The sequence below is a fragment of the Sander vitreus genome, chromosome 3 (genome assembly GCF_031162955.1).
Source record: "Sander vitreus isolate 19-12246 chromosome 3, sanVit1, whole genome shotgun sequence".
In the NCBI taxonomy this organism is placed as follows: Eukaryota; Metazoa; Chordata; class Actinopteri; order Perciformes; family Percidae; genus Sander; species Sander vitreus.
In genome coordinates, this window is record NC_135857.1 from 3,600,677 (window position 1) to 3,620,765 (window position 20,089).

Genomic DNA, 20,089 nt, shown 5'->3' on the forward strand with positions numbered 1-20,089 from the left:
GAGCCTTATGGGCTGAAAATGTCCCGAGAGGAGCGCCAGATGAACAGCTAATCCAAAGGGTGCCTCCCCTCAGGAGAGTGCAGTTGCAGCCAGTTTAACTGTAATCTGTCCAGTGCATAGTGAGGAGTCTTGTGTGTGTCTGTGGGTGAAGTTGACATTTTGGCTGGAAGGTGGAAAGACTCACAAAGCGTCCTCTCAGTGGAGAATAAATGTGGCCCGCAACATTCACAATAAATAAATACATAATTTAAGTTTTTTTAAAGGAAATTCTACCCTGACGGTGGCACTGGAAAAGGGACTGGGGAACCATCAAATGTTTTGCATTTACCAGGAATGTTTGTACCTAAATTTATGCAAAAGCGGCCAGTAGTTTTTGTCAGTGGTGGAAAGTAACTTAAGTACTCAAGGACTGTACTTAAGCACAAGTTTGAGGTACTTGTACAGTACTTGAGTATTTCTATTTTCTGCTACTTTCTACTTCTACTCCACTACATTTCAGAGGCAAATATTGCAATTTTTACTCCACTACATTTATTTGACAACTTTAATTAGTTACTTAGATTACTTACATTAATAATACAAAGTATAATCAAAAAACACATTATTATACATAAGGTGAGACTTTATTGACACCCAGGGTAAATTCATAGCTACCCAACAGTATAGAAAGTAATTCATATTCGCCCTACCTGTATCATGTGAAATATATAAAAGTAATGTAGCCTACATATATGAATGCAACAATAATCTAAACCCAATAATATACATTATACTGAAATGGGCCATTCTACATAATGAGCAGCTAACTTTAATTGTTGGTACTTCAAGTAGGCTATATTCTGATGCTAATACTTTTGAAGGCTACTTTTAGGTAATACTTTGAATGTTGGGCCTTTTACTGGTAACATTATTTCTACACTGTGCTATTGCTACTTTTTCTCAAGTAAAAGATCTGAGTAGTACTTCTTCCACCACTGGTTGTTGTTGATACACCCTTCACACAATCACACTGACTGTATTTTTCACATGACAGTGTTGTTAAAATAAAGGTCACAATGAATATTCAGACAAACTGCACTGATAATATGGTCGGTATTTGTTGAGATATGTCGGCAAAAGTGACAGACAAATCCTTCAAGGCCAATATTGAGCACCAGAGACATGGACATTGTACATGCCCTTGTATCTGTATTAACCTACAAAGCTGCACATCTACATACAAATCCGAGTCATCTTCCTCTGACGCTCCTGATGCTGTCATCTTAAAGTTGCACTGTATCACACTGTATCCTAGCACGGCACGGCACGGCTGGCTCTCTTATCTCTGACCCTGGGAAAACACAGCGTGCTGGGATGGGACGGGCTTGGCAGAAAGCCGTCTGATTCGCTGTTTTCTCCGGTTGCTAAAAAGTCGCACACATGAGCCTGACATTCATCTCCTCTGTTCATCCGCCAGTTAGAAGTAGTCGGTGCTCGATTGGTTTCGTCTGGAGAAACCATGGCAGACCGAGAGGATACTGTTGCAATTCCTGATTTCAGATGCCTTCTTCAAATGGACCCTAACCTCAAAACCTACGAGAGGGACTTCAAGAGGAGGTAAAATACGGTTTAAACGACGCTTTTGTGCACGGCTTTTCGACAAAAATGAGTCCCCGGTGAAGCGAGCGGAAGCCACGTTCACGCTGACGTTCGTGTCTTGAAATAAAAACAGAGATGAAACAGATAGAAAGCGATGTTTGCAACACACCAGACAGTTGCCCTCTCTATTCAGGGTTTGACATGGGACATGTGTGAGCAGAGGTCGCAGAGATAGAGCTGCGTTTCTCTCTCAACTTCCCGTGTTTGACAGTTCAAGAGTCGGCATGTTTGCAGTCAGGTGGTGACGTCCACGTTGCGTAGTCAGGTGGGGGGGGTAATAGTTTTTGGGGTGAAATGCGGTCAAATCCTCGCCTCAGTCGCACTTTGTGTGTTTCAAAGCGGGGGTCTCCAACGGTTTTTAAGCCAAGGACCCCTTAACTGAAAGAGAGACAGCAGGAACCCCCATGCTACATTGTATACAATTAAATTGCATATTAAACTGGGCCTACAATAAGGCAGGCTAAAGCCGTTACATAGCTTTTTTTTTTGTGCATAATACTATAATACTTTAGTGTCCCAAATTCCCCATACAGTGTCCTTAATTAATTATTAACCTGCTAAACCACCTGTGCTACCCTAACCCTAACCTGTCTCAAATAAGACCCTCATCATTTGGGACACTCAGTTTTTGGAAAATAATTTGGGACACTAAACTGCACATATACCTAATGTTTTATTGTTAAACATACATGTGGCACAGTGAATCCTTAGGATGAACTGTATCTGTGAATGGCTATCTTTTTTTGGGCATTTTAGGCCTTTATTACACAGGACAGCTGAGGATGTGAAAGGTGGGAATGACTTGCAGCAAAGGGCCACAGGTTGGCATTGAACCCACGCCCGATGCGGCAAGGACTGAGCCTTTGTACATGGGACACACGCTCAACCAGGTGAGCTATCCAGGCGTCCTGTGGATGGCTATCTTAGTGACTACCTTACATATGGGCCAGTAACCCTATCATCAGTGGAGGGTTTTATTTTTTCATAAATAGGCTGATTCATATTTGCTAATAATATGTTGGATTCATGTGAAGACATTTTCATGAACTCTGAGGACCCCCTGTTGAAGATCTCTGTTTTAAAGCATCGCTGTGGTCCAGCAGCATCACAACAGCCTTTGCTTCCTGCAGGCCCATTGGTCCTCATAATGAGTTTTCCTTCCCATTGTGTCTGGTTGTTATCGATGCATCAGATATCCTAAAATGTGTTTTAAAATTGGATTGAAATCCAGAGTTGGACGCTTCCAACTCAGAGCACATACCGTAGGCTACAGTAGCTGATTGGTTTGTGTGTGTGTTTCGTTTTTTTGCAGTGGGAAAGGCTCTGCAACACAAATAACCTCTCAGACATTAATTTACTTTATGCTGCACTCATAATGCTGCATGATTTTCCCCTTCAGCCTCAATTTGGCCTCCATACAAATTAATTATTAGGGTGGAAGTCTTAAGTAGCTGAATGTGTGTGCTACTAGTGATTGTGCAGTGTTTGTGGCCTTGTGTATTTATTAATGTGGGATTATGTCCAGCACAAATTCCAATCACATTTTTTGTGCAGTTGCCAAAGTATGACGGTTGATGGTATCAAACTACACATGGCAGTAGACTCCCAAGTTTTTATGAGCAGACTATAAATGTTTCCATGATGCATCTTCCTAATTGAGTCGTATATTTATGCCAGTAATGCACAAACCAAAGCGGAGAGTTCTGATAAATAATATAACAGCCTCGTTTTTATTGTCAGTGAGAGCTGGCCAGGGTCTGAATGGACCAGAGTCCTACTTCAGATAATAACCTTTTGAGATCAAAACATTTCTTGGACTGTAAAGTACCTGATGTCATATCGATTTATATACTTTGTATTCAGATTAGGGCTGGGCAATATCTATCGATATTCGATAATATCGAGATATCGTCTCAAATTTTGAATATCGTAACATATGACAAAGTGACATAAGTGTTGTCTTTTCCTGGTTTTAAAGGCTGCATTACGGTAAAGTGATGTCATTTTCTGAACTTCCGTATCTGTTATTTGCCTTTACCCACTTAGTCATTACATTCACATTACTGATGATTATTTATCTAAAATCATATTATGTCAATATTTTGTGAGCACCTATAATCAACCCTACAATATCACTGCAATAAAAAAAAAAAAACTTAGTTGCACGTTCAAATGGCTCTTTGTAGTTTGGCTAAAGGCCCTGAACCCCCACACAGGTGTGTTGAGATAATGTGGCTGATTGGGCCTCTTCCCAGGACTGTGTGGGTGTGTCTGGACTGATTGATTGACATCTTCCTGAGTCTCTTGTTAGCTTTGTTGCACCTGTTACGGAAGGACAAATGATACGAATATGAATACGAGAAACTTTATTGTCCACAGATGTGAAAAATGTTCTTTGGTTTCACCAAGAATACAAGAGAGACAAGACATTACAAACAGTACATAGGCAAGACGGCAAGACGGACAAAACAGACGATACATTTTATGAAAAGTGGCATTACAAAGGTTACATTTACAAAAGTAAATAAATAGATAAATATAGCCTACTAAAAATGCTTGCTGTGCATAAAACCTGCAACCCGGAAGTCTGCCTCGCCGTACATTCCCTTCTTAAGTACGGTTCCCAGTGTTATTTAGCACCTTCACAGCATTGGGGATGAAGGATTTCTTAAAGATCTTTCTATTTGCTGTTGGTACTCTAAAACGCCTCCCTGAGGGTTGGAGTTCAAATTCGCCGTGTAATGGATGGGACGGGTCACTAATCATTTTCTCAGCCTTGTTTGTAATGCGTTCCGTATGTATGACACACCAATTCGTATGCCATTATTGGCGTGTTATAAAGACGCATACTTGCTTTTTAGCGTGTTTTATCAACGCCCTTTGGCCTCCATTGACTTACATTACCTTGCGATTGCGTGTCAATTTACGCCGTAGGGAGTAGTATGAAATGGCGAAAATCAGCGTAGGGAGGTTGGCCGGGGTGGAGGATGGGTCAAACGCAGGACTTTCACCCAGGAGAGTGGGGATCGCGTCCCGCGTGTGGCGTTTCCTCGCTCTCTTGTTTGTGTAAAGCCAACCCCATTTTTCTTTTCCTAAACCCAACCGGTTCTATTTTTCCCAAGCTCAACCGTAGCTTTCTTTTCGCGATAACGCGTTGTTCTCGCGATAACACGTTCTCGCGATAACACGGCAAGATGGCGATAACACGCCACGTGGCGTGTATGTTTACGTCCGCTGTATACAGCGTAGGCGTACACGTGGATAGCTCAAAATGCGTACAGATAACACGCCACTTGGCTTAAGAAAGTCGGCGTGTATGGCTACGCGAAGTCATGATACCACGTTGGTATCATAAATACTGCTTAAGTGCCTTTGTGGCTTCCCTATAATTTTTGAGGCCATGCTCACTATTCTCTGCAGTTTGTTCCTCCTTTGGATGTTTAGGTTACCATACCACATGATCATGTTAAAAGATAGGACGCTTTCCACTAAGCTTTTATATACAGGTTCCAGGATATTAGAAGAATTGCAAGATTTACAGAATTACAAGAAGTAAGTTCAAGTAACTTACTTCTTGTTGCCTGGAGTTTGTACCTTCAAGGTTGAAAGCATTTTATTGGAAGTGGCTTTGGATAAAAGCGTCAGCAAAATGACATGCAATGTAATATCGATTGCATTTGGTTAAAAAATATTGTGATATTTGATTTTCTCCATATCGCCCGGCTCTGATTCAGATTTGTCCTTCACATTTGTACCTCCTTGTAACATGATTCTGTGAGCAGTACAGAGATGTTGGCTCACCAAAACCTAGCCACATGCTATGATTATGTTTTAAATATAGCACCCAGGAGAGACAAAACATACACACCCTTTTATTAGAATCAAGTTTAATTAACTGAACTTGAAGTACATAAACATCTGTTTTGCTAATTAGTCAACTCAGCGACCCTTAGGCCTGTTTATTCCCCGTCACTTTTCTCACCAACATAATACTGTGACTGTTTACAGGAAATTATAGAGGGAATATCTGCTTATTGTGTATAACACTGAAACACATTTTAAAAAACCAAAATAAGTGCAGCACCTTGCAGAGACCTGAAAAGACTGGACATGTGTCCTTTAGTGGTAAATGCATTGCCCTTGTGTCTACACTAATCTCTCAAAGTAAACAGAGACTCTCTGTCAATAGGCCGTGCAGTTTTTTTTAAACTTCATTCCATGTTTCCATGGTTTTGGTCTTTTTAATTGCTTGAGTTCTGGGTTTAACCTGATAAACAGACTCAATTGAAGCAAAGGTGCACTTAAAATATATATATATATATATATATATAATTGCATAATGACTGAATAGCAAAAAAAAAACATTCCATTTAATAATGACGCAATGTTGATTTCATAATCATTTATTTTACTTTGAGAGGATCCTGTAGGCTCATTTCTGGATGGGAGGCCATATTTCTCAAATAAGGTAAAGTCCGCACAACTGCTAAATGCTCGGAAAAAAATATATTTAATAGTGCAGAACACGAATAGTGCTTGCACCAGGGTACAAGCGGCCGAAATGGGTTTCCTCAGGAGGGTGGCTGGCGTCTCCCTTAGAGATAGGGTGCTCAGTCGTCCGTGAGGAGCTCGGAGTAGAGCCGCTGCTCCTTTTGCGTCGAAAGGAGCCAGTTGAGGTGGTTCGGGCATCTGGTAAGGATGCCTCCTGGGGCCTCCCTAAGGAGGTGTTCCAGGCACGTCCAGCTGGGAGGAGGCCTCGGGGGAGACCCAGGACTAAGTGGAGGGATTATATCTCCAACCTGGCCTGGGAACGCCTCGGGATCCCCCAGTCGTAGCTGGTTAATGTGGCTCAGGAAAGGGAAGTTTGGGGTCCCCTGCTGGAGCTGCTGCCCCCGCAATCCGACCTGGGATAAACGGACGAAGATGGATGGATGGTGCAGAACACCTGAGGAAGGCCAAATTTTGGGCCGAAACGTTGTGTGCCTGGTTCGGCACTATTAAATATATTTTTTCGGAGCATTTAACTGTTGTGCGGACTTTACATTTACAACATTGTCTTTTTTTTTTTTTAACCAGGCCATATTTCTCACACAATGACCTCCTCACCTCCCGTCACATTAGCCTAACCTGCTGGAATTCTTTGAAAAAAACCCAACGAGTTTAATGTTTTCTTTACTTACATGCCGACGGTGATATTATGATCTACAGCTCACACTGCTACGGTATCTGCTTAGTGAGTATGTTTACATGCACACTAATACTAATAATTCCACTATTATTACACATATGACAATATTTTGAATTTGATATGGGTCATGAACCCAGAATATTCCTCTTGGATATTCCGAATAAGCTTTCTGAATATAATGTAGCATTTTCCGATTACGACATGTGGGATATGCCGGTATTACTCCGCTTTTAGAAACATTCTCTGGACATGTATACAGCGCATTCTGTATGCGTCTCAATCAGGGTTTTTACTGCAGTTTGCGACAGTTTATGGCCTCTTGCCTGTTTTTTATTTTATTTTTTAAGATATTTTTTTGGGGGGCTTTTCCTTTTACTAGATAGTGACCGTGAATAGACAGGAAAGTGGGGAGAGAGAGGGGATGACACGCAGCAAAGGACGCAGGTTGGATTCGAACCCGGGCCGCTGCAAAGGACTCAGCCTACACGGGGCGCACGCTCTTAGGTGGATGAGCTAGAGGTCCCGTAGAATCCCGTAGAGTCCTAGAGGAGGGTACGTGGAGATACAGACCTTACGCCGGACTCTACGCCGTAACCTGACATGCACCTCTTGAAAAATGTAACTACATGTCGCGGCGACGCATGTCGCTCAGCCGTGGCTTGGTAGCGTTGCATTTCCCCCCCCCGACTCATTTCCTGGTTCTCCTTCTCCATGAACATGAAATCAAGCAGAGGGTTAACGTTTCCTGCTCCAGATTTCCCACCGTGGTCAGAAAGCACAGCAGAGACACTTTGTTTCTCTCGCTATGACTCTAGAGTCGGCACTCGCTCCAGAGCTAATCGCCGTCTCTCTCACTCACTCTACCACACACTCCCCATGCACACACACACACATGCCGGCCCTGCTAAGAGATCGACGCACACACCAATGCACATGTATAAACTTCAGGCCACTTAGGTAGGTTACAGCAAAAGTTCTGCGTGGAGCCTCCGCCGAACCGTTAATCACACTTTACTGTCAGCTCTGTGTGTTGCTACGGTTGTGGTACACAAACCAACCAGCCAACAGTTTGCACGGCTGCGGTAGAGATGCATGCCCAAAAGAAAAGACCACATCTCTGGTCGGAAGGAGAAACACACATTGCGAAAGACTGTGGATATCAATAGGTTGTTGGATATGTGCAAACATTGCAACGCCAACATTTTCTAAAAGGTAGTCGAAGCAATGAAAGAGGGAGGCTGTGTTCACACCGTCCAACAAGTCCGCCACCAGTGGAAAACAGCTGCATGTAAACCGGAATATTAGTGGAATATTCATTAGCCATTAGCCATGCAAACAGCTCAGTCGGAATATTGTCTTTTTCTGAATATTGGGTGCATCATGTAAATGTAATCATTGTTGGGTCGTCCGCAAAACTAGCCCTAAAACTCTGCTTAGGGGCCATATAGTTTATTCCATTTTCATTAGCGTGTCTGTAATGTGGCAGAAGAGGGACCACCTGCTTTGTATTTGGAGCATGTGAGCAGGGCTCTAGTCTTGCGGAGAGATGAGTGTCAGTTCCATCCCAGAAACAGCTTGGGACTGCAAGGCTTCACAGAGCCCTAGACATGTCTCAAACACCTGTCACGCTGATGAAAGTTGCACATAAATTATTTTACATATAGGAGCACTGCTGTGTGAAGGTTAATTCTTGATAAACCCGTGGTGTCCATAAGGCCCAGAGCCCAAACGCTACACCGTGAACACAGGCGTAGAAATCAAGAGCTTTCTCAGGCTGCGGCGTCACGCTGAGCCCCCTCGCCGGGCTGCACAGAGCTGAGAATTCCGCCGGCTTATCAGAAAGAGGCCTGTGACCACACAAACTGATTCTTTAGATTTCACCATGTCATGGCTCAAGGCTGCCCACATCTTTGTTGAACTTTGGTTCACACCAGTTACAGGCATTACGCAATGTTAAAATTCTTCCTGCAGATTTTGCAGGCCTCCCCATTCTAATGAGTTGTTCCGGGGTTGTAGGCAGCTCTTACTTTATTTCTTCAGGATGCTAGTTTCAGATTGAATGTGAAAACAACTGTCAGTGCTGCAGGTTACAGCCCCAGTGAACAGTGCTCTGTTGACATGCTTCATTATTTACCCTTCCTGTTGCTGCAAATCTGCAGGAAGTGCTGCTAGGATTTTGCAGCTTGTGGTGCCACGTTTCTCCTAAATTGGACCAAATGAAAGTAGGGAGCATTGGGGCTGCTGCTTATTATGGCAAAAAGTTAGTTCTTTTGGAAAAGATCTGAGTTTGTCATCACAACTCATTTCAAAGTGAAAATACAGCAATAAGTCTTATGCTTGAGATGGTGATGCAATATATGTAAAGCAAAACTCATTATTGGCTTTGAAGTGATGACTACCGATGCATGTGCTCTGACTGAAAAGCAACGAGAGAAAAAACATGAAATAAAGAAAAGCAACTTACCATTCCTTCGTAGTTAATCGGAATTATTAGAATTACTGGATCACATTTTCAGAAATGACGTGTTGTATTCAGAGCTGCAAAGATGAATCGATTTTAGGTTAATCGATTAGTTGTCAACTTTTTAATTGATCTCCCAACTATTTTGATTAAACAATTTTCACTTCTTCACTCCTCTGTGACAGTAGACTGAGTATCTTTGAGTTGTGGACAAAACAAGACATTTGAGGACATCATCTTGGGCTTTTGGGAAACCCTGATCCACATCCTTCATCATTTTCTGACATTTCATAGACCAAACAACTAATCAGTGAATAATTGACGGATTATCAATAATGAAAATAATTGTTTTGCCCTAGTTGTATTATAATGAGTGAATGTTTAATGTACCTTCTGTAAAGGTTGCCTGTCCCCTCGCTTGAAGGTCGAGGTCCCTCTTCAGCTTCATTAATGCACTTAGTCAAAGAAGGACATTAAAGACATTATTTGACAGTCCCCTTGCCGCTGGGCTGTTTGGAAAGCCCTGTAGGCGAGCTGAGATCTGGAAGAAAGGAGCTTTTTTTTTTTTCCCTACCATTTTTTTTTCAGGCAGCTGTACAATGTCCTGACACCTCTGTGCTTCAGCTGTCACCATCAGTCAGACACAATGCAACGGAGCTGAACACTCTCTCTAAATTTAGATGCCCAATTATCTAACAGTGAGTGTATGAACAGTAGGGCACGATATGAGGAAAATATCAAATGGTGATTATTTTAAATTGACAGTGCGATTATTCTCATTTTCATTGAAAATATAAAAAGAAAATTGATTTCTGCGAGGATCTGTAACAAACAAATATGTTTTCCTTTTAGTCTGTAGGATACAATTTGTAGGCGGGGACGTCTCTGCAGCACCACAATACTTCATTTAAAATGGTTTGACACATATTTTGCCTTTAACAAATATTGCGCCCCCCCCCCCCCTGCAATTTGGATATTGCACTAGTCCATATTGCGATTTTGATAACATTGCGATTAATTGTGCAGCCCTAATGAACAGGTTGCAAAGTTCAGCTGCTGACTGAGGATTTTTTAAACTGTGACTGTAATTTAGTTGCGATATGACCTCAAAATAAGAGCCAGGTGTAGGTGATGTTGTTGGCATAATGTTACAGTATGGCCTGAACTAATCTAGTACCGGTGTTTTAAAGGTTTTCTGTGGGCTGTGACTGTATATTAAAGGGATGGTTCGGACTAATTTCACCCTACTAGGGTCCTTTGCACCATGACCTCGAGCCAAACAACCCCCCATAAGCTTTTTTTCCTTGTTATAACGTTATCAGCTGGTTAGCTTAGCGCAGGCGCTAATGGATCCAGGTTTGTATCTCGTAAATTACCCCTCTAATAATGCCCGGAATGATACCAAATTTCTACAGTAGTACAAATAGGTTATGTACTCATAAAACTATGGATTGGATAGTTTGTTAGTACACCAGGAGTTTATTTAAATATCACTTGCCTGCTGGCTTCTGCTCTCTGCTGCTACTGCTACCGGGCAGTAAGAGTGCTTAGGGACGTCTACAAATTACAACACCGAAAAGAGATACAACAAAAATATTTATTAATTTAACTTACTTTTTAAAAGTAAGTGCTGTAGTACAACTAGCAGGAGACAAGTTATAATTGAGGTTCGTTTGGAGACGCTACCTTATTTAATCATTAAATTAATAAATATTTTTGTCTCAATTAGGGTTGCTGTACGCAAACCAACCAGCCAACAGTTTGCAAGGCTGCAGACCCGATAAGAAGGAGAAACACAGCTACATTTAAACATTATCAAAGACTTGGATATCAACAGGTTTTTGGATATGCACACACATCGCTACTCCGACCTTTTCAAGAAGGAATGAGAGAAAGACGCTGTGTTCACACGGTCCAACAAGTCCTCCACCACTGGTAAACTTTGAAAATTGTTTGCACGGCTACATGTAAACGGGAATATTAGTGGAATATTCACTTTCATTAGCCATGTAAACGGCTTAGTCGGAATATCGTTTTTCTGAATATTGGATGCATCATGTAAATGTAATCATTGTGGGGTCGTCCGCAAAACGGGCAAAAACCGGAATATTATGTGCATGTAAACGTAGTCCTTGATCTTGAAAAGACTGTAGGACTCACTTTTGTTGTCTCTCTCTTAGCCACCAAGTAATTTGCGCACTAATAGTTAAGAATAAAGCCAGCCCAAAGATTCCTTTCAAATATGATAAAGATTAGATCAACATTGTAGTAAGCAAGTTAGAACAGCATCAGATTGAATTGGCGGAAACTGACATGACTATGTTCTGTAAACTTGTGTTGAGCTCAGGAACTCAATCAAAAGTTTGTTGATATATAAAGTTTCTACAGTAGATGAAAAATGTAGTTTTACAGTGTATGAAAAATGTTAGTTGGAGTTCCAGCTACTGGTGGTACAAGATGTAATGACCAAAAATTTTAGTAACACAGGAAAAAACATATTACGATCGACTGTATATAATATTCTGTAATGCAGCACCACTTTTTGTTTGTTTGTTTAGACCTAATGTCCAAAGTGTTAAGAGTTTCTCTCCAACCTTGTCTCCATACAGCCTGTTCATGTTAGACTTATGCAAACTGTAGAGAAACACACAGTTCCTATAGCAATTAAACAATGCAGTAATATTTAGGGGTCCAAGCCTGAGGCTGGAAGAACCAAGCTACGCGGTTCACACAGCAGGGCTGTGGAACCCTATTGTTTTCCTAAGGATTAATCATCATTCATCATCATTCTTCTCCAACTAAAACTCCCGCTACAGCCTAAACCGTACATGTTGGGGGGGGGAGGGTGCCATTTTCAAGTACCTCAGGTGCAACAATTGACCCACTTCCACCACTAGGTGGCGCCATAGCAGAAAAAAACGCGTTTGACGCTAAAACTCCCACACCGTACACCGGACATTCAAAAACCATACATCCACGCATTCCCTGGATCCAACTGAATCGCCTGATATAGGCCACGCCCATTTCCGCCTAGACCTTTATGCGTGAAAAATCGCGATTTATCAAAAACCTTTTTTTTCGATCTCCTCCTAGACAGTGCGACCGATCTGCACGAAACTTGGCAGGTAGCATCTCCAGACCGACCTGACAAAAAGTTCTCAAAATAATTTTTATAGGATAAAAATTGCACATATTACGCACAAACAAATTTGTCTAGCTAACTATGAAAACAACAACTTTGCCATATCTTGGCCAAAATAAATGCTATCAACGCAAAACTTAAGATTCTTGTTTGCCATGACCCTCTGGAGGTCCCCCACACATTCTACGAAAATTGGCCTCTAGGGGGCGCTACAATTTTGAGGGGTACCATCTAGGGCCACTCCTGAGGCCACCCCTACTAGGGTACTGATTGGTCAAAGTGGGCGTGGCCAGATTCACCACTTACACTAATGTAAACAACTTTACAATTACAGGGTAGATGTACAATGGGTCATGGACCTCACCTACCAAAGATTACACATGTGGACCACTAGGTGGCGCTATGATGTTTTTTTGCCTATAACTCCCATATTACACATCGAAGATTAGAAAACCTTACATCCACGTGTTCGTTGAATCAAGCTGAATCGCATGATGTAGGCCACGCCCATTTCTGCTTAAAAGTTATTTTTTCGCAATATCGCGCAATGCGCAAAACCAACTTTTTCGAACTCGTCCTAGGCCGCGCGACCGATCTGCACCAAACCTGGTACGTAGAATCTCCAGATGGATCTGACCAAAAGTTGCAAAAAGAATTTTGCTGTGTTAAATTATGCGCATTTGACGACCAAACAAAATTTCCTAGCTAGCTACCAAACACAAAGTTTATCATATGTCGGCCAAATTTAATGCTATCAGATTATTCTTATTATTCTTATTATTGTTGTTGTTGTTTAACATCCCACTACGATGCTCTGTACCAAATTTGGTGAAGATCGGCCAGTAGGTTTGTGTTTTGACCAATAACTCAATACATGTAAATGGGACATTTGCGATTGCAATTTCTCTGCCGTAGTAATTGCTATCGACACAAAACTTTTGTTACTTGTTTTTAGATTTTGTTTAGCCACACAAACTGAAACTCACCATCTAAGTGTCGCTGCTGGGTGTCTGTAGCATCTTGGGTCGCAGCTGCAAACATAATGAAGATGGCCGAAAATACACAGAGCTAAAGCCGTAGCCCCACCTAGTGGAAAAGTCACGCCACGCCAATAGTTAATAATGCCCTTGAAGAAAAATGTGAAAAATCTGCCCTGTGATTCAGATCCACTCCGTAGTGTAGTAGGTTCTCCCTTGGACAATGCTTCACCCTTCCAGCAAGTTTCATGAAATTTGGGCCAACAAAACAACAGACAAACCGAGCCAAAAAACATAACGTCCTTTGCGAAGGTAATAAACAAACAATACATATAATATTAATGAGATAAAACCTCTGGAGGACAATTCAGAGAGAGAGAGAGAGAGAGAGAGATCCTCCTGCCACAGGATGTTGGAGGTGAAATAGTACCACTGGTCTTCAACTGCTGAGGCCAGGCATTGAAAGAGCTTGGCTATCCAACTTTTCTTGTTGGACTATTTGTCTCCAGATCATCCAGCCTGGACTTGATGCTGCTCTGCTCCTTTTCCCAGCCCAGTTCTGTCTCCTGCAGAGTTAGTTTGACCTCCTCTGTGGCCCTGTGGAGCGAGATCGTCTCGTGTTTGTGCGGAGGATCGATCTTCAGCTGCACTTCACCGTGCTTCAGAGCTGAAGTCAAGTCTCTCCAGCTGTTTCTGAGCCTCATTTCTCTTAGCAGGAGAGTTTTCCCCAGCTGGTCTGTTATTTGAGATCGAACGAGATCTTTACTAACCCACCTTCTCCAGCGCCTCCCTAACCCTAGCTTAGATTTTTCACTTGTACCTTCTTGCTCCTCGCTTGTAGGAGAGCTTTCTCCAATGGCCCCACTCTCAGTGCATTTTTAATCTCAACTCGTGACTCTGGGACAAATAGAAAATGTTGTTTGTGAATATCAACATGACCCAATTTGAAGCCGCCAAAAATTGCAGAACAGGTCTGTCTTACAAGTTTAAGGAATATCGGGTTATCTTGATAGTTTGAGAAGAAGCAGAAATGTGTCCGACAATGAGGTGAAGGTTAATGTCTGTCACTTACAATTTAGCCGTCTGCAATAATATCGGAAAGTTTAATGTCTCAGTTGTGCCAAATGATATTTTCTCCAATATTTTTCTAGATAAAGAACAGTTACCCAAACCAATAGATAAGTGAGACCGAACTGTAATCTGTGACTCACATCTATAATCTCCTGCTGCTCTATTAGCACTGAAGAGGTGACAGGACAAGACTCTTTTGTCGCCAGTGGCTGCAGGGTCACTTTTTCTTTCAGTCACTTTTAAAAATATGTATTACATTTTTATATATATTTTTAAATTCACCTTTTAAGGGTATTTGTATATAACCTGATCCCCGTGTGTTTCATATCAAAATGTTCAGAACAAACTCGGCTTTCTGTAAGGTGAGGCCCACAATTATTCCAGAGCAATGTGTAAAGAGATAATTTGGCCCTTGCCTGGCTCTTGCTCCAAACGTACACTACATTTTTTTTCGTGCTTGAAATGGGTTTACAAAAGTCTTGGGTTCACAAAAGTAGTGTAATATATGAATGCAATAGTAAATAAATGTCTAAAATGATTTTTTTTAATAACGCTCTTTGAATATGAGTGTTGTCAAACATCGCTTGGACTCGCCGGTGCGTCTTTTGTCCTTAAGGGGGGGTTAAACAAATGAAAGTTTTGAATGAATCCCAGGATACACCTTTTGGTTATATCACTGTTATGTGACCCAGATAATGTAACGTTTTGCCCAACCAGGCGACCCGAGCATGTTCAATTTCTCTAGCTTGAGACAGCTACAGCCCAGGATGTTTGGAGTTGCTATGGCAACAAGTGACAGCCGCCGCTAGCATAGCTTTAGCTCAACAGTCCGCCCAATAATCACTTATATAATTACAATTTGGCACATCTAAACAAAATCAACAATTGCCATTAGCAATTCATTGTGGAAGAAACCGCAATTATGTAAAAAAGAAAAAAGAAAATTGTGATTAGACAATTCTGTAATAATTGTTACATCCCTACTGAAATATTGCTTTGTTCCATTGAGAAGGAGTGACTGTCTTCCCCTCAGACGTATAATAACTGATCTTTAAAGGTTGTGAATTTCATAAATCTGCTTTAATTAAATATTTTTTTTATATTAACAATGGGGGAATGAGAGTAGCTCATAATGGAGTTCCTCTCAGATCTAAGGAGTGTTTTGGCATGTTTTAGCTCATGGTTGTGGTTTCACAACCTTACTGTTCTGGTTCACTCACACTGCTTTCACCAGTGTTGTTTATAGCCCCAGCAGGCTGCTATTTTCAGCAAAAAGCTCTGATAAAGCCACCGTAGGCTTCCTGCCCAGCTCCAAACGGCAGACGAACCCAGTTTGTAACAAGCTGGGAAACATAGCAGAGCATCTAGCAGCTAAAAAACCAAATATTTCCTTCAGGAGTTGGCGGAGAGCAAAACGGAGCTAAAAGGGGAGTGAATGTTGGACTTAGTCAGTCAGTCAGTTGGACAGAGACAACAACTCCAAATGAGTGATAATGTTGCTCCAAGGCTGCTGGGTGTGTAAATAAGCAGTTGTTTGCTAACACGTTTGCCAAATCAACTTGTGTTTGCAGCCTTCACTGCCCCCAACTGGTCAAAAAAACAAGTAGCAGCTACTTATTCTTAATAGAGAATGCCAAGTACTAATGGATTATAAGTCCATCACTATTTATTCTTTCATTAATGTTAAATTCAACATGCGTCCAACACTCTACATACAGCAGCTCTTTAAGGAAACGGCTACTCTCCCACTGAACATAGTCTGGCATGTGTTTAACTTGCAATTACATTTGAGGGCAGTTAAAGCGCAGTACCGTGTAAGGAACCATTGAGTCTCACATTAAGATTCAACGTTCTCATACCTAAATGACAAACTTAACACTTAATCTATAATCTTAAAGCCCCTATTTCAATCAGCAGAGACAAGAGAATGACATTAAGATGAATGTTAAATATAAAGTTTAGGGCTGTTAAATGATTAATCTTTTTAATCGCGATTAATCGCTGAATTTCTATAGTTAATTGCGATTAATAGCATGTTTTATCACATGATTAAAATTCTATTATTTTGCATTTCAGAACTGTTTTTAAGTACATATTAACGATGGAAAGCAATTCTTACCAGTTTATCTTGATTGGGAATCAAATGAATGCAAAGAAAGTGACTTTATGAACTTGACTTTAAGATTTGTATTTGTTTATTATTTATTTATTAACTGTAAACAAAAGAAAAATGTGTGAATCTAGTCACACATTTGAATCTACAGTCAATATAGTGTGCAGTAACTCCTAAATCATTTTAATTACTCACTGACTTCCAGTGATCACCTTGCATCACTTTGCAGCAGTTCCGGTGTGGCAGCTTTCTCCGTGTCGTACAGGCTGTGTATGGTGAAACTACTGTCCCCCTCGACGGCAGTGTATAAGACGGGTCAGAACATGCCAACCGTAGTACGTCTTTAAGACCCGAGTCTTCTACGATGCTGACAGGTCTGCAGTTAGTTGCCACCCATTTTGCAAGAGCTGTAGTCATTTTTTTGGATTTGGTTTCACCCACAGGTCGGCGAGTAGCACTCTCCAAAATACTGCTTTGCCTGAGCCCGCTAGCATCAACCTGAGTCACGTTAACTGTACTATGCTTAGCTCGTAGGTGGTAGCTCAAGCTTGACGTGCTTCGGTGATATTTTAATTCGGCTTTACACAACGTGCATATGGCTTTCGACCTGTCTTGGAGTTTTGAAAAATGAAAAGCTCCATTCAGAATTGTGTTGCTGCTGTCTTTCTCCATCATGCCTGCAGCTGCAGCAGCAGGATGTGATACGAGGAAGTATGGCAGCTTGATGATAAGTAAAGGTGCGGCAAAGGGTCAAAATAGTAGCCTGTTAGGCACGACGCAAAGCCGAGTGAAGTGTAAAATAAATTAATAAATTGCGGCATGCGATTTAAAAAAAAATGAACGCGTTATGCTCGGCCCTTAATCGCATTAATGCTGACAGCCCTAATAAAGTTTAATATAACTGATGATATGTGATATTTGTCTTGGCATAATGTCTTTGGCGTTTACAGGGAGATTTGTGATCAAGGGGTGTGATTGAAATCCCCCCCCCCTCCCCCCCCCATGGAATCCAGACACTGGTGATGGTGTCTGATGGTTCTGATGGAGCTAAAGAATCTGCGAAGACTGGTGGTGATGGGGAGATGGAGGAGCGCTTCACCATTTGCGATGATTTGCACTGAAATGGCCGCTGACAGCAACAGAGAGAACTTAGCCAACCCAAGTTAACCGATCACTACCGGTTAACCAACAAGCGGGCAACGGAGTCCCAGTTCACCCGTCCGGGAGGCTCGGACATACTTTCCGCATTCCGTGGTCAGCTGCAGACTTGTACCAGTCGTGCAGCCATGATGTTCTGTGCATTGTCGTGAACACATGCTGCCACTTTCCTGCAACAGCTTGCACAACCTACACAAGTCCACAGCCACGTTGTCACCTGTGTCCTGTCCTACACACAGAGCATGCCAGGCAGACGCCTGACATCGTCTGGTCGTTTGCGGTAGAGCTGGGCAATATATCGATATTATATCGATATCATGATATGAGACTAGATATTGTCTTAGATTTTGGATATTGTAATATGGCATAAGTCTGGTTTTAAAGGCTGCATTACAGTAAAATTATGTCATTTTCTGAACTTACCAGACTGTTGTAACTGTTCTATTATTTGCCTTCACCCACTTAGTCATTATATACACATTACTGATGATTATTTATCAAAAATCCCATTATGTAAATATTTTGTGAAAGCACCAATAGTCAAAACTACAATATCGTTGTGGTATCGATATCGAGGTATTTGGTCAAAAATATCGTGATATTTGATTTTCTCCATATCGCCCAGCCCTAGTTTGCGGTATATTTGCGGGTTTTCTCCCTGTTATTTTTTTAACTGGTCCAATCAGCGAACAGAGGGAGTGGCTGAGAACGATGACGTTGAGGTCGTGCGCTAGTTTGAGTTGTAGTTCTGTAATGGCGGCGGAGAAAGATGCGAGCGGAGAAAGATGCGAGCGAAGCCATTCGGTCCGTTGTGGCAACGCTGCCGAATATCCAGAAGTTAAAGCCCGAGGAAGGACAATCTTTGCTGAGTTGTGTTGGGGGCCGTGATGTTGTGGCCCTCCTCCCCACGGGGTTCGGGAAAAGTCAGATTTTCCAGCTCGCTCCGTTAGTGGTGAAGGAGTTAGCTAAGGCTGACGCTAGCGATGCTAAGCCGACGTCACGACCAAACGTTAGTGATTGGTTATGGCAGATCCAGAGTGGCTCTGGGCAGATCCAATAGTTTTAAACAGAGTACCTGCCTTCAAGGAAGTTAACACTTGTCAGTGGAGAGTGGCCGGACTGTCTGTACAAATGAAATGTACCAGAGTCTGGTAGGACCAGGCTAATGTACCAGAGTCTGGTAGGACCAGGCTAGTGTACCAGAGTCTGGTAGGACCAGGCTAATGTACCAGAGTCTGGTAGGACAAGGCTAGCATGAATAGGGCTGGGTCGGAAAAACAACACAGACGGTGTGTTTACTTGAAACTGGTAAGCCTCGTGGTGCAATCAAAGTTAGTTCCCATCTAGTGGTTGTTTTTGTCGTTTAACAGCAATTTACTGGTGAAATAAGTTATTGTCATAAGTTACATTTATTACTATATTATTAAATCATTTAATTTTGACCATATGGCCTTAGCAATAAACAAGCCGTTCTTTAATGTCACTGACTGTCATTTTGTGCTCTTCTTTTTTCTTTTTTTAAATTTTTTTTTTTTTTTAAAGTATCGGTTCAGGCACCGTTTAGGCACTGGCACCGTTTTAAAAGTATCGCTTTAGCACCGTATCGGAAAAAAACCAACCGATACCCAATCCTTAGCATGAATGTAAAGGCAGAGAGAATCATATTTAAACAGAGACAGCAGCAGGGTGATAGGCTAACAATGTAGGTGTACCGCTGAGCTTTTGGATAGATGAGATCAGCTGATGAGACCAGCTGATGAGAACAGCTGATAACATGATTGACAGCAAGGAATAATGAGTGAGCATGTGTGAGAGGATTGAATACAGATATGTAAGAAATAAAACTACAGGCCTAAGCATGCAACCGTTTTGTCTTCCTGACTGAACTTATGCTATAGCTTCATGTGTCAGATTTGAACATTTTTGACTTTAGTGATATTATATCTGGTGCTATTATCAATAACGGCACTGGGACTGACAGCATGGCCACTTAACAAATATAAATAAAAATGTTTTTTAAAGATGGCATAATCCCATAAAAGATCTCCACATTTTGGCTTCAAGTCAGCCAAAATAGATGCTCCTCAACGTGAGAATACTATCGAACCGATCAATTATTTCCTGCTGTATTATTACACCGGGCCACATAAAGAATGTGTTTGGCACAGTAAAATGCTTGTATTTCATTCTTTTTGGTTGTAAACATATACATCAGTTGGCTGTAATTTTAGCTTTAATAGCTTTGAATGAGCTGGCGACATTGCATCAATAGCTTATTTTTTTTAAAGATTATTTTGTTGGGCTTTTCTGCCTTTAATGGACAGGACAGCTAGGTGAGAAA

At 41.6% G+C, this 20,089-nt stretch overlaps 1 protein-coding gene across 1 annotated transcript in view; it reads left to right on the forward strand.

Moving 5' to 3' along the window:
• Positions 1-1,417: 1,417 nt before the first annotated feature.
• gbe1b (glucan (1,4-alpha-), branching enzyme 1b) overlaps positions 1,418-20,089 on the forward strand; it is a 146,860-nt gene continuing 128,188 nt past the window's right edge. Inside the window, exon 1 of the mRNA XM_078245751.1 lies at positions 1,418-1,596. Within this exon, the coding sequence (XP_078101877.1) occupies positions 1,499-1,596 (98 nt within the window). The 5' untranslated portion in view covers positions 1,418-1,498. The remainder of the gene's footprint in view (positions 1,597-20,089) is intronic.